This window comes from Eptatretus burgeri, chromosome 4 (genome assembly GCF_056783735.1).
Source record: "Eptatretus burgeri isolate ZD-2024b chromosome 4, Ebu_testis_v1, whole genome shotgun sequence".
Classification (NCBI taxonomy): domain Eukaryota; kingdom Metazoa; phylum Chordata; class Myxini; order Myxiniformes; family Myxinidae; genus Eptatretus; species Eptatretus burgeri.
Genome location: NC_140964.1, coordinates 75,649,697 through 75,665,625, shown reverse-complemented (window position 1 = coordinate 75,665,625; position 15,929 = coordinate 75,649,697). Strand labels below are relative to the sequence as shown.

The 15,929-nt window shown below is 47.3% G+C and overlaps 1 protein-coding gene across 8 annotated transcripts in view; it reads left to right on the top strand.

The window, feature by feature from the left end:
- LOC147028388 (macrophage scavenger receptor types I and II-like) overlaps positions 1-15,929 on the top strand; it is a 71,187-nt gene that overhangs the window by 19,400 nt on the left and 35,858 nt on the right. For 3 of the 8 annotated variants that reach the window (XM_085878718.1, XM_085878720.1, XM_085878717.1), the window contains exon 2: positions 9,138-9,191. The exons of 2 other annotated variants lie outside the window; for them this stretch is intronic. In XM_085878718.1, coding sequence (XP_085734844.1) covers positions 9,160-9,191 — 32 coding nt within the window. In that variant the 5' untranslated portion in view covers positions 9,138-9,159. Of the gene's footprint in view, positions 1-4,198; positions 4,423-8,015; positions 8,162-9,137; positions 9,192-15,929 lie in introns of those variants that run through there. 3 more of the 8 variants (XM_085878716.1, XM_085878714.1, XM_085878719.1) reach the window with 3 other exon arrangements.

Genomic DNA, 15,929 nt, shown 5'->3' with positions numbered 1-15,929 from the left:
TTGGCTACAACAAGGAAGAGTTTGAGGCATGTGGAATGGTCACGTAAGATGGTTGTGGTGGGGTGCTGCACCGTCTGCTTTAAGCCCCTTGAGGGAACAGTGGGATTGAATGTTTTCAGGAAGGTGGTGCACAAATGTAAGAGGATGGGAGCACAACGGTTGTGGTGTGCAAGTGAGCCTAACCGATCTATAATTCAAGAGCCCCAGTGTTTGGGCTTTGGTCTCGTCTCAGGAAATGCTCATGTTTTGCATGCCAATTGGACTCTGAGATTCTCAAATCTAGAAGATGGCTAGTAAGATTTGGTGCCAGCCCATCGGGGAGAACGGTACTCCATTGGGCCATGGACAGAGGCCTTGTGAATTGTTCTGATTTATTTATGTATTCGAAGAAATGTAGAAGCTTTTTAAAAAAAAAAATATATTTTTTTTGTGCGTGTGACATTATTGCCTTGCAGATGCAAGGTCGAGCGATTTGGAGCCAAAAAACGTTTTCTCAAATATGAAAAGCTGGACTGTCATTAGCAAGTTAAATTTATGGACTGAGCACCGAAATATCTCTCTGTTCTTGCTGTCCAAGGTGATTTGGCGCTGCTGGAAAGGGCATCTCCAAATGTTTGTCCACAACACGATTATGGCACTGACTTTGGTGCTCATCCGCTCAGTGCGATCATTTCTCTGTCCATTTAGCTGTTTAGCCAATCTTGTTATTTCCCATTGTTTGCCGGACACCACGTGTTGGCTTTGCAGATGCCATACCGTGCCAGGCGTGGTCAGGGTCACAACATTCTCCTAATTTGTATATTATGGTTCTATCATATCAAGCATAGTTAACCATGCTCACAACGGTGATTCGAGATGGTCCAGACAAAATTGGGCGAAAGAGTGGGTGGGGTGGTGTGAATATGTTTGAAATTGAACGGAGTGATAGCGAGTGGAACAAAAGTCCTGATTTATTGTCCATAAGCGACACTAAAGCGGATGTACAAAGATGGAATGTACCGTTCAGGATGCAATGTTTTGCAACAGCTCGATTTGTAAACGGGCAGGTACAAGATATCCGATCTAAAGCACTTTGTGTGTCGCGGTCGGCTCGCTGCCGCTTTGGCAGTGCCACTGCACCTGTGTTTGCCTGCAATGCTAGTGTTGGTCACTGCACCTGCTGTTGTACACTTGGTGTACAGGTGCCTTGTGAATTGATCCAGAATTATTGGTTATTTAGAATGCTGTTTGTGATTCCTTGCCATGATTTAAACAACAACAAAAGACATTATTGTCTTATTTTCAGAAAATTAAATTGATCATTTGTCTTGTGTATGCAAGATGTGTGATGGTTGATTTTGATTGATCGCTGGAGACCACATGGTCACCCTCTTCTTGAGCTCATGACCGTAATCATGCAATTGCTCCATCACCTGACTTCATCTGGTACGTTTTGCTGTAATTGTAATTTATAGGTGTTGTTCAGGTAACAAAGTACACCAACTTGTCAGTTTCTATTCCCCCCCCCCCCCCCAAGCACTGAATGTCTCGTGATGTGAAATTGCATGGGCATTAGCAAATCGTGTTGCCATAAACAACCAATAAATGCATACTTTATTCCTTTGAGCGTTCCACATTTGGTTATCCTTTATCCAATCACTGGTGCGGGTTTTGTGTACCACTGGATTGTCCTTTGTTTTGCAAAATTTGGCACCACATTCTAGATTGCTGCACAGCCAGATGGCATATGTTGTTGGGTGAACCTGAAATGTAATTGTCCAATAAAATGCAACAGTCACTGGATTGCTGCGACTTTCATACTCTACTTTATGTTGAGTGTTGACCTTCCAAATCTTGCCCTTTGGTGGCTGATTATGTTTGCTTCTACATTTTGATGAACTGCAATCATGTCATGTGGAGCTGACCTGAACTTTGAAGGACATGAAACTAGTCTTCTGATTATTACAACCGGTGTTTGTGGGGAAAAATATGGACGTGGGGGGGGGGGGGGTGTTAAGCCAACCAGCGTGGGAAAGGTGTAGTGACGTCTTCCTCTTGGGTTGAATAAGGGCTTGTTCCTGAAACGTCTCGACCTTCTCACGACAATTGGTGCACGGTTTTCTCATCGCTGAGCTGTCTAGCCTGAGTTTGATTCTCCACCCAGGTCTAAACTGTCATTGTGGTGTTTTGCAGCCAGGGTAATTCATAAATGTGTGTGCCATCCATAAGATGCATTAAACTAGGCGTCCCGTCTGACCATTAGTTGGTGGACATTAAAGATCCCGCTGTATGCTTTTTGAAGTTTTGGCAAGCTCTTGCTGGTACCCTGCACAAATTACTATTTCCTGCTCAAACATAGCCACCGGGAGCACTGCAATTCCCCCACAACCTGTACTTAACTTGCAGACATGTGCTACATATGAAAGTTGGAAAGTTAGTTCCTTTAACCTTTACGCACGTCAGGCGTGACAGGTGATGTGTTTATTGAGGGGAGGGGTGGGGTTAAGAAGGCAAGTTATGACGTGCTCTGTGGCATGTCTGTCTTAAATTGAGCTTTGCTGTGAATTATAAAGTGGTTTTGAAGTTGTTTTAATGCTGCCCCATGATAGTTGTGAATGTGTATGGAAAGTCCTGGTTACAGGTATTTTACTATAATACACAATTTGGTGTCTGACCGTGACTCATTTGGTCGTTATCTAATCTCAACCAAACCTGGCGAGGACTCTGTCACATGATGGAAGTTGTGGTGACCTCATTTTCCTCCCTCCACAAGGGTTATTTTTTTTTTGCACACGGATAATTCTGTGACTCTGCGGGTCGCGAACCGACCGTGAATGCCAACTCGACCACGTAGCCTCGGGTCCTCCCGTGTATGGTTGAATCGGGTGACCTAATCATCGGGGGACACACTCTCGGTATGCCTTGTCTGAACCAGATTGCTATCCGATCAGATGCAGCCGAGCGACACTGCCAAGGACGTATCGTTGGGAATAAAGTCCTGGCTAAGTTAGGATACAGACTATGCTGGATCAATGAAAGAACAGACAAAAACAAGCTGGGAACATTTCTACAAAGGGATTTATTAATAGGCAGGTGAGGAAAGATATGTGGCACAGTGAATGTTTGTTTTCTGTGGCAGGAAGAGGAATAAATGTGAAAGGTGCAGCAATATACAAGCAACTTACAAAAGCAGACACAGAGCAGAGTTATCCCAATATAATTCTTGTACAATCTTAACTTGAGCCAGGACACACACACACACACACACACACACACACACACACACACACACACACACACACACACACACACACACACACACACACACACACACACACACACACACACACACACACACACACACACACACACACACACACACACACACACACACACACACACACACACACACACACACACACACACACACACACACACACACACACACACACACACACACACACACACACACACACACACACACACACACACACACACACACACACACACACACACACACACACACACACACACACACACACACACACACACACACACACACACACACACACACACACACACACACACACACACACACACACACACACACACACACACACACACACACACACACACACACACACACACACACACACACACACACACACACACACACACACACACACACACACACACACACACACACTTGTTGATTGAGAGGAGATGAGGCTAACGGTCTCAATACCTTGCACAATTGCCTGACCGCACCACCAGTATGTTTTGGGGGGATTCTCTGCTGGGTGATACCTCCCTGACAGCTGGCGCTTCGTGGCACTTTGTGCAGCTTACGTCGGGTCCAGAGAACTAGACACTACTGTTGGGCATGAGCCATGAACGGAGGGACATGGGTGGAGAGGGGCGGAGTCCGAAGCAAGTGGGCGGAGAAGGGTGGTGAGTTGGTGAAGGTGGAGTCAGCAGGTGAATTTTTGAAGAAGGGCGGAGCCAGCAGGCAAATGGGTGGGTTGTCGATCCCAAGCCAGACAGAACGAGCTGACAGGAATGATGGGCAGGAACGATACTTGAATGACGACTCTCACCGCCCTGTGACCCGTCCTTTTATAGATCCGGTTGGGCGGGGGCGACGACCCGAAGCGATGTCATCCGAATTGGGTGTTCTGGTTGGGCACGGGCCTGCCACCATGACCGGAAACGGCTCCACTTCACTTCCAGCCAGATGGTTCCAAGCTGCGGAATCGCATTGCACCAAACCCCGTGCCATGCCCCGGCGACCTGTGGTTGGCGCTTGTCAATGTGCATGCTCCATGGTGCGCCACGGCCTGAGCGATCTGGCCGCACAGCATGCCTCTGCCTGGGAGCAGGTGCATCGAGGCGGAGGTGCGGGAGGATGTCTGCCGTCCGCGGGAGACATTTGTGGCTGTCGTGGTGAGTTAAGACCGACGGTAAGATGTTATTGTCACCCCATGCACAGACCCGACCAAAGATTTATGTTATTCGTGTCCTGTTCTGTACGATAAAGCATCACTGGCTGCATGCGAGTCCGCCATTGTACACGTCAGCGTGCGGGTCCGCTTGCCATTGAGCATGCCACATACAATGCGCGTGGGTCCGCTATTGTAGACGTGGCCAGCGCGCGGGTCGGCCCACCATCGAGCATCGTGTTCGCAGTTATGAGGCGGAGGGATGTACGGTGCCAGCCCTGATCTGTCAGGAAATTGAGGGAAAGGATTGGATAAAATTAGATGGAGATTTGGAAGGGGTGTGGCCGTGTGCACTTTGCAAGTTGCCAGCATTTCAGGTGCCGTTTCTTCAATCTCCTCTGTACGTGTTTGGAAATAATCACTGCACGTGCGTTTGACAGGCTGTGATTTCTGCAGAGGGGTGTCATGTTTGGTGTGCTTCTCGTCGCCTGAACAGTGGGTGGGGGGTTATGGCTGTGCTGCACGTGCCTTTGGCAGGCTGCGGTTTCTGTCGTGGGGTGTCTGGCATAATGTCTGCTTGGCCTTCACTGAGGACCCATCACACAACAAAGGGTGCACGTGGCTGGGATCTACCTCAGGAATAAGAGTACAAGAGAATCGGAATGAGTGCAGAGATTTAATCAGACCTAGCTATGAAGTTTACACAACGCACTGTCCCGTTGTCCCGCTAGACAAAAGGGAAGGGTCTGTCTGAACGTACATTAATGGAATAACTGTCTAGGGACCGCTGTATGATTGTTGCTATTGCTTTGGAGGAATGCGGTTCCCAGAATCGCAACAATATTATATCTTCCACAAACACGAATGATTACCTTTTGAAAGTTGCTGCTATTTCGGCCTAAGTCACATTTGCTCTACGGCGGCCGTACGCCCTCTGAATTTACAAACGTGCAGCGGCCGCAGTGTTTCAGGGTGGCCCTACACCGTTTGGCGATCTTTTACAGGCCGTAGGGGTCGCCGTGGAATTGTAGCGTGGAGTTGTAACTTTTTTCATTTATACATTCGCCGTTGCAATTCGACAAGCCGAATAAATAAATAAACCCACTCGTTACTGTCCGTCTGCACATTCGCCTTGGGGCTCCCCTGCGGGCACCTTGCGTCTGCCTTAAATTCTATGGCCGCCACAGGAACGCCCTAAGGTCACCGTGTGACATCAAATCAAAGACCGTACGGCACCCCCACGTTTTTGGTCTCCACAATTGATAAATACGCCGTGCGGCTCCCCGAAAAATAAAAACATGTGTGACTGCTACATTGTGTGACCATGGAAATACTGCGGCCGCCTTGTAATTGCTAGTGGCCGTAGATTTTGTAGACCCCACGGCCACCGTGGAAAATGTGACTTGGGCCTTAACAGTGAACAAAGGAAGGAAATCTGATGTCCTTAGGGCATTTTATGGTTGCTGTCCCCCAGACAAATGGACCAGTGCTTCAATATCCTGTAATCTACACCGATGAGCCAAAACATTATGACCACCTGACAAATATGCTGTTGGTCCTCCGTGTGCCGACAAAACAGCGCCGACCTGCCAAGCCATGTACTCTACAAGACCCCTGAAGGTGTCCTGTGGTATCTGGCACCAAAACATGAGCAGCAGATTCTTCAAGTTCTGTAAGTTGCGAGGTGGAGCTGCCATGGATCGGACTTGTCGGTCCAGCACATCCCATGGATGCTCAATGAGATTGAGATCTGGAGAATCTGAAGGCCAGGGCAACACCGTAATCACCTGATGTTCCTCAAACCATTCCCGAACAATTCTGCAGCGTGGCATGGCACATTATCCTGCTGAAAGAGGACACTGCCATCAGGGAATACCATTGCCATGAAGTGGTGTACCTGGTCTGCAACGATGTTTAGGTCGGTGACACGTGTCAAATTAACGTCCACATGAATGGCCGAACCCAGGGTTTCCCAGCAGAACATTGTCCATTGCATCACACTCCCTCCACCGGCTTGTCGCCATCCCACAGTGCATCCTGGTGCCATCTCTTTCCCAGGTAAAGGGTGCACACGTATGTGGCCATCCACGTGATCGAAAAAAAACTGGACTCATCAAGCCAGGCGACCTTCTTCCACTGCTCCAAGGTCCAGTTCCAACGCTCGCGTGCCCATTGTAGGCGCTTTTGTCGATGGCCAGGGGTCATCATAGGCACTCTGACCGGTCTGCGGCTACGCAGCAGGGTGCGATGCACTGTGGATTGTGACACTTTCCTCTCGCGACAACCACTAAAATTTTCTGTGACTTGTACCACAGTAGACCTGTCGTTTTGGACCATATGGGATATCCTTTGTTGCCCTCGCGCATCGATGAGCCTTGGGCACCCAACACCCTGTCGCCGGTTTGTCCCTCCTCGGACCAGTCTGTAGGAACTCGCCACTGGTGACCGGGAGCACCCCACAAGCCTCGCAGTTTCAGAGAAGCTCTGACCCAGTCGTCTAGCCATAACAATTTGGCCCTTATCAGTCACTTAAGTCTTTACTCCTGCCCATTTCTCCTGCATCCAACACATCAACTTCAAGAACTGACTGTTCACTTGCTGCTTAATATATCTCACCCCTTGACTGGTGCCATTGTAACAAGATAATCTATGTTATTCACTTCACCTGTCGGTCAAAAAATGTTTTAGCTCATCAGTGTGTATACCCCAGAGAGGATAACGACATGGTCTTTCCTGCTGCTCCCATAGGGAGTGGGTGTACTAGCTTGAAATTACAAAAAGTAAAACTTCAACGAATGTAGCTGGAGAACTGTGTTGAGCCTTGAGCTTTCACCGGTGCTGTTGACTTGATTTTCATTGCATGTAATAAAATGGTGAGACTCAGTCGAAACGAGCTCATGTCCCAAATTGTGCTGTTTGCTGAACACCCTTGACAAAGATTTTGATTTCTTTATTTTTAATTACCTCTGCGACCAAAGGTGAAGGAGGTTGTTTTCACCCCTTTGTCTGTTTGTGTGCAGGATATCTCAAAGTTAGGACAGATTTCGATGAAACTTGGACAGTTTGGGTGTGTGACAAGGAAGAATTGATTCAATTTTGGTGAAGATCCAGATCTGACTCCTAGAATTTTTTTAAAGTGATTCTTCACCATTGAGATATGGGGCCAAAAACGATATAGAACTGTTTAGCATGATATTTCAAAAATATTTTGGGCCTGATATTTTCTCGTGGGTCAGTCATTACGGGGTGCAGGTATGCACTCCACCAAGTGCCCTTCCAGTTGGTGACTCCAGCTACGACAGTTCTCTTAATTTTCCTCTAAGATGAGAATTCTGATGAGCTGTTCGACCCACTGAGAGGTGGGAATAATTCTGTCAGATTTAGAACTTGCAACCTTCCCCCCACCAATTGAGTGAAATCTCATGTAATTGGCTTTGGTTTGTGTTCAAGAGTGCATTTCTTTTCGTACGATTGTCAGTAGTTTGTCCAAGTCCCTCAAATGCATTAAAGTCCCATTGTCCCAGATTGTTTATCTTTTATTGGTTTAGACACCAGCATCATAACTCTCTAAAAGGGTGTGAACAAGTTATCACATTTGTCATTGGGCTAAAGTGCAGGAGAAGGTGCGAGGTCTGCGATGCAATGTTTAACGATTGGAGGTAGTGAGAGCCGACCCTGGTTTGGCCTCGTGATGGACCATTTTTGATACTGGGCTTTGTTCTCCATTTGTATAAAAGCATGAGGTAAGAATAGATTGTTTCCTTTTGTTTAGTTTTGTTTTTCGTAACGGAAGATGGCTGTTCGCATATTGAGCATCTGGGTCGGTGAATTTGTTTTGGTGTTGGAGTTGTAACCCATAGACATCACACCTTGCTCTAGGAAGTGCTGAGATCTTGTCATGGAATAGCCAAGAGACCATTTTGATATCTGCTTTTGTGCAGTTGAAGAGAAAGTCCAACCTTCCACCATTTTATTTATTTTTGTGACTTGTAATTTATTGCTCTTGATGCTCTCTTTCCTCATCTGTTGGGTTGTTCAAGCTGTCCAAGTTTTTGATATAACCTTGGTCATCATTTTTATTCCCTCCCCCTTTTCTTTTATTTTAAAATGTAGGCATTTGTGAAGTATTGGAGCAAAGTGGAAATTAAACTAAAATGGAGTGGGTGGTAGGAACTTAGGTTTCACCACTACTCCAGGAGAAATTGCAGGTTAAGTTTGGGAACAGTCGAGACAGTTGCAGTAAAGGTAAGAGGTTGAATTTGGAGACCATGGGGTAGCAGTGGGCAGCAGACTTTAAACGATTGAGGGAATGGCTCAAAACTAAAGCCAATGCTTTATTGTCCGAATCTCTAGATAGTAAAGCAGATTGTGTAATGGTTGGAGCACCTGCTCTGAGTCTGAGGTCAGCAGTTTGATGCTTGGCCAAGTTGTACCAAGGGCTTTAAGAAAAATGTACGTGATGTTGTTTTTTTTTTGACGCTCAGTATTTAAATAACATGCAGCATGGACAAACAGCCATAGGTTGGCAATAATAGTGTTGGGTTGGTGGGCCTAAAGTCACCTCCTGTGCTGAGGCTTTTTTGTAAGAACTTGTATTGTACCCAGAAAGCCTTTCAGAGATTGAGTGACAATGTTTTGTTTGTAAAATATCTTTGCTTCCATCCTTGTAATTTTTATTTTTGTTCTCTACCCCCCCTCCCCCCCCCACACCTATTGCAGTGAAGATCAGTGCATCGCTAGAATGGCACTCGGAAGAGCACATACCTCAGCCAGGTTGAACAGCTTGTATTGTAGACCAATGTTAGGCTGCATCTGCATCTGAACCATAACCAAAATCTAATTGGCTTGTTTTTGTCACCAAGTTGTCATCCATCCATAACTTTTTGAAATATTGTGCAATGTTATTTTTGGCCCTTTCTCTTAATGGTGAAGAATCGCTTAAATCAAGTTCTCGCTTCAGGATCTTCACTAAAATATTGTTGCGGATTCGCGCCTGCCGGCGTGCGAACGGCCACGTAACTCTAATCGCGGCACGTCGCCCACCGGACAGACAATCCCGTCGTGACCCTCTCGGCCTAACGCTGGGAACTAGTCACGGGTGGGCCTTTCGGCCTCACCACGATCGTGCCAATCGGCCCCCCGCGTGGGATAGGGTTGCTCGCCAAATTCGACCTACCTAAGTACCCACACGGAGGGTAGACCGGGCGATCGCACCTCACCGCAGGTCGACTTCGGACACGGGCCACTTTAAGCGACCCGTTCCGTACTATCGGGATAACCGAGCGGTGTTATCGTCAACCTGGACGGTTCGATTAATTATCGGGCGTATTTAGCCCACGACCAACCCTTTACGTGAAGTAAGATGGAGATTCAATGAAGGAAAAGACGAAGCGAAACGGGAAAACAGTTCAACATAAAGCACACATATACAATTACACCAAAAGCAAATGTAAAAGAAGAAGAAACACACAATAATACACAAAAAGCAAATGTAAAAGCAAAACGCAATGCAGATATACCACCGACTACCGAGCACACGGCAACACTTATACAGTTTTACTTCACAGACGGCGCCGACAACACATATACTCAAAGCAAAAGAAAAGGACCACCCTCAAGGATGATGGGGGCAGACGGGCCTGGGGCCGAGACCGCGTCGGGCCTACCCGTCTGATGATGAGCCGCAAAATGGCGGTGGCGCCCCGACTTCGCGGGCCTCGCGGACAGTGCCTGGAATGGGGTGGGAACGGGGCCCCCTTCTCGCACTATCTCAGCGCGGGGGGGAAACAGGAGGGGGTTGTTGATGCTCGGGGGAAGGAGGATATCTCCCTGGCTTGGGTCCCGTGACGAGCGTCTCCACCACGACCTCGGTCGCGTTGCCGGCCTCTCCTCTCCGCAGCTCCCCGACTCTGACACGAGCACCCCCTCGACTGCCTTCGCCGCCGCCACCTCTCCAACTCTCCACAGCTCCGTCCAAGTGCCTTCTCCGACTCGTCTCTTGACTGGCTCTTCCCAACTCAACTCCGAACTCTTTGGCGAGCGAACGCGGCCCTTTATAGCCCCCCGTGGCTTCGCTCTTTCACCTTCGACCCTTTACCTCTGGCTGGCTCCCCATTGGACAGAAGAAAAGTGGGCGTGAATGCTTTTTGATCCATGAATCTGCATATTGCGATTACACTCCGACGCACCCGGAGGCGGGGCCAAATCGCCCCACGCTCGCCGATAGGACGGAACAGAAGTGGGCGTGAGTAGTTTTTGATCCGATTGCTTCGGAAAGGCTGGTGCCTTTGCACCCGATGCTCGGTGCGCGCCCTGCACGAGTCCAGTATCGGTGCCCACAAGCGGCGCGGGAATGACGGTGATGCGATGGTTGCGAGGGCGAGTTGTGACGTTAAAGGTCGTGGCTGTTGGCGTTGTTGTTGTTGTTGTGAAGCGGCGTTGCGGTTGGTGGTTGTGTGATGGCTGAGACGTGGTTGGTGGTGGTAGTAATGGCGGCTGGTCCAAAATAAAGATGGTAAAAGAAAAACGGCTAATTAAAAGGTCGCAGCCCGCATGAATGACATTTATTCCCTCTAAACAACGGGTTTGGGCCTAACTACACATATACTTACAGAGATATCTCACCGAAGGGACCTGAATGGTGGTTTGCGAATTTCGTCAACCACAACAATATAATCAATTTGTCCTCGTCATACACACAACCTCTTTCACTAAATTTCGTCTGAATCCGTCCACATTTTTTTTGAGATATCCTGCTCAGACAGCCACCCTGGTCTGACACAGGTAACTCCTGTGGTAAAGCTATTTCATCTTTATGTAATACCAGCAGGGGTACCTGGCGTTGCCGGGCAACGTTGGGTCCATCTTCCCACTCCACCCTTCCCCTATCTCCCACCCCACCAGATAAGGGACTAATTCATCAATAATGGTTGAAAGATGTGATTGTATAGATGTTTATCGTCGTTGCCATTTAATGACTGGGGTGCTCAGTTGGCAAGTTTCTTGTAGTGCTTGCAAAGTTGATTAAGCACCCGAGCAAGCACTCCATAAGGAATGGCTGGCTTGGCAAGCGCAAGCTCACCTCTTGATAACGAAACACACCACTGGACATCAACATACAGTTCATACAAAATGCTGACGAAAGAACTTAAAAATTTTTTTTTTTGTTTAAATTAGACTTTCAATATTAATCATGACTATTTTAGTTGAAATGAAAACTTACCTTGTTCAGTTTTACAATGTACATACACTGAGGTGATGTGGACGTGTACATTTCATACAACTTTAAAGTGTACATGAACATTAAAAGCAATATCTCTCATTTCCCCAGCCTCCTGACATTATGGATACAGGTATTTCACGACCAAGCTGATTTTAATGTTTATTTACTTCATATAATAGGTGAATTGCATGTCCCTCAGTTTGTTTATAAGCCTGAGGCAAAAAAAAAAATGAAATCACCGTTTTCTTTCCTTTGCATAATACTAGTGCGTGGCCGTACATGCAAAAAAAAAAAACAACTTTCAAATCGCGAGCCAGAAACGACAACCACACAGGCCGTTCCTTCGCTCTCATAAACGACGACTGGATTGGGGAATTGTGTTTATCTATAAATGCGCATAAGAAATCGAGAAATTGTAGATAGATACAGTAAGTAGTCACTATCCGGAAGTCTGTACGTTGTAACCCATAATGGGGAACGCGCTCTAACTTGGCCATAACTTGGGAACCACTTGTCCGATTAATTTCAAACCTTTTGAAAGGCAAACAGATTGCTGGAATTATAGATACTGTGGGTGCAAAACGCCAATCAACGTGTCATGTCATTGTTAACTAAATGGCACCCTTTCCCCCATCGGCCACGCCTACGCAGCAACGTGTCCTGTCATTGGTTTGGTAAATAAATGGCCATAACTTGGGAACCACTTGTCCGATTAATATCAAACCTTGAAAAGGCACATACTCAGGGCTTCAGCAATATACCTGGCAAGTTTCAATGAAATCCGACCAGTGGTTGCTGAGAAACAACACACACACACACACACACACACACACACACACACACACACACACACACACACACACACACACACACACACACACACACACACACACACACACACACACACACACACACACACACACACACACACACACACACACACTCTGCTGGAATTGTAGATGAGAATTAACATGCCTTCGTTGGGCAGTGTATATTTGACCGCTGCAGCGATCGCTGTCGACAAAATGTGCATTATCTCATTTGAGTTATCAAAATGTACGTTTGTTTCCTCGAAACGGTATCTTCATCGATAGACTCGTTTAGTCTTCAAATGTACATCAGAGGCCTAAAACGGAGCAGTGCAGAGCGAAAAAGATGGCGGCGATTTCTGGAGGGAAAGGATTGGCCTGGCTAATGGACGGTGCTTGTGACACTAGGGAGAGGGGGGAAGGTGTGGCCTGTGGAATGGGTGGTTCTTATGACCCACTCCCAGCTTTATATATATATGAGAATAATTAGATGGTTTGAGGATGTTTTTCTTCGATGCATCAATGTTATGAGGTTTATATTGCTATCGTCAGCTTTAATTATAATTAACTATTTACTTTGAAAATATCCACCCCCCCCTGCCTCCAAACCCCCCTTTGTTTGCATCCTCTGCTTGCTTTCTCTATGAAGGCTGACTATTAAATACTGATAGCTATTTTAATAACTTGTTTGTCATGTCACTTGTCGAACTTCAGCTAAGTGTTCTAACTTTGGAGCAAAAAAAAAAAATTTTTATTTGTGAAAAACTTCCAAAAGCAAACTTTCAGTCTTCCCCCCTCCAAGCATCCCTCTCACCTGTCTCAAAAACTTCCCCCCTCACCCTTCTCTTCCAATCGCCCCCCCCTCACTCCCTTCTCAAAGTTTCCGCTTCACGTCCATTCCACCTCCTCCAATACTCAACTGTCTTCTACCCCCTCTCTTATTACTCCCCACTGTGCCTCAACTCGGCACCACTGAGCCTTTTCTCCTCATCCAGCCCTCTCCCTTTGCCTCTTCTGCAATCCCAAACTTTCACAACTCTCCTTAACTTCCCCCTTCCTCCCTTGTCCTCCCCTCCCCCTCCCCTCACTCATCCTGAAAAATGTGGACCTCAAACCTGACAGATCTTTACATACAGGTTGCCACTGACAAACCAGACATAATCTGCTTAACGGAAACTTTCCTCCTTCAAGGTGTCTCTGACCCCCCCCCCGCCCCCCGAGTAGCTCTCCCTGGTTACTCCCTCCTCCAGTATGACAGACCTGAGCCTTGGCCTGGTGGAAGAGTTGCTCTCTTCGTCAAAGACTCTATTCCTCATTCTCCATGCACTGCCCTCACTCCCCACACCCCCAGGAATACCTCTGGCTACGGCCACCACTCCCATCACATGTTTATATGAGGCCCGGTGAGGAGTGATGTAAGCGACATTTTTTTAATTATATGATGATGATGATGGGGGAAGGGTTAAAATAGTGCTATATGGCATTAACTCCAAAATGGCCGATGTGTCCCTTGCATCACTCCTCCTCGCGGCGCCTCATGTGTTGTACCGTCCACCAAACAGTGATGACTCCATTTACACCTCGCTCTCCGAAAACATGGACCAACTTCGATCAACTCTTTTCCTCATATGTAGTGACTTTAGTTGCCATCATGCCAGTCGGTTGGGTGTGGATACCTCCCTCACCTGCCATGGCACTTCAGCAAGACTTCAACGACTCATTGGGACTGACTCAATCGGTCAATTTCCTGACCCGGATCTCAACCAACGGTACGCCATCTCTTCTGGATATGATTTTGACCAATTTCCCTGAAAATATCTGCTGTTCTGCTCCAATTGGTTCATCTGACTACATGCTTGTCAAAGTAGACATTTTGGCTGTTATTGGAGAACCACCTCAATGCTATTGAGTCTGGCATTTCACTCAGGCTGACTGGCAGGGACTTCAAGCAGCCATCAAACATTGACTGGCCTCCCATCTTGACTTTCTCCAACATCAACTTGTCCTGGGAAATATTTGCAAGAAACTTGCTCTCATGCACAGATGTATCCTTTCGTCTTCAGTTGTCCTACCCTCCCTCCCACACATTACACTGAAGCCTGTGGTGAGTCAGTTGTCCTGAAACAACTTGCCTTTGCCTCATAGAAAGCAAACCCAATTGAGGGTAATCTCAGTTCCTTCCATGAAGCTCGGAACAAGTGTGTATCTACTCTCAGGAGAGCCAGAAAACAACATCTTTCTAAGCTCGTCTGAACTCTAAAACCTGTCTCCCCACCCCCCCTCCAAATCCTGGTGGCGTCTAGTTAAATCTGTTCTGGTGTATGTTCCCCTTCCATCCCCTCCCTTACCTCAAATGGCCGCACTGCTGATACCGCACGTGAAAAGGCTGAATTCTTAATCTCCGTGTTTGCATCAAAATCTTGTTTCCGAAACCCATTGCTTTTTGTACACACCTTATCCAGTCATGCCCCGACTGTCCCTGGACTCTGTCCTTTTCTTCTGACAAGGTGGAGAGCTTGCTGTGAAACCTCGACTCAGATTCTGCAACCGGTCCAGACGGTATCAGTCAACGTGTCCTAAAAACCTGCTCCTCTGCTCTTGCTCACCCTCTCTCTGTTCTATTCACCCTCATTTGCTCATGGTCATCTACAAACATCACTGCCCTGCATAAAAAGGTGCAAAACCAGACCAATCAGCGAGGTTATGGAATCCATCATCGCTTCAGACATTAAATCCTTCCTCTTCTCCAATGGCTTTATTTCCGATCATCAATTTGGATTCAGACCAGCTCACTAAACCCTGGATATGCTGCTTCTGCTCTCCCAACAATGGTTGGAGGTCCTCAATGCCGGACATGAAATCGGAGCCATATCCCGAGACATATCGCATGCCTTCAATACGGTCTGGCACCTTGCCAGACTCACCAAACTCTTCCCATGGTGTCCAAGGCCATCTCCACTCATAGCTCGCAGTCAACGTGTGGCCCAAAATGTCGTTCTCATCCCCTCTTCCTGTCCAGGCTGGAGTTCTTCAAGGCAGTGTTCTCGGCCCTGTCCTTTCTGCTTTTCATCAATGATCTCTCCAACTGGAAAATCCTTTGTCTCTTTGCTGATGACTCCACCCTCTGTCATCCCTCAGATCGGCAAGCATCAGTCTTTTCACTCTCTGCAGATCTGGATAAAATCACAAACTGGTCGAACACGTAGAACATGTCTTTCAATCCTGACAAATCTCACTCACTGTTTTCTCCGAAAAGACAAACTCCCCAGCTACTTTTTCAATGATTTTCTTGAAGTCCTTTCATTCAGGCTTCTGCATCTCACTATCTGCCGCGATCTTTGCTGGGAAAGCTACATTTCCAAGCTGGCCTCCAAAGGCAGTCGCCGACGGCATCATTCCTCGGCACACCTGACCTGACCACAAACAGCTTTCATCCGCAGCCTGGTGGAGTACTGCTCTCCCCTCTGGGCTGGTGCTCCC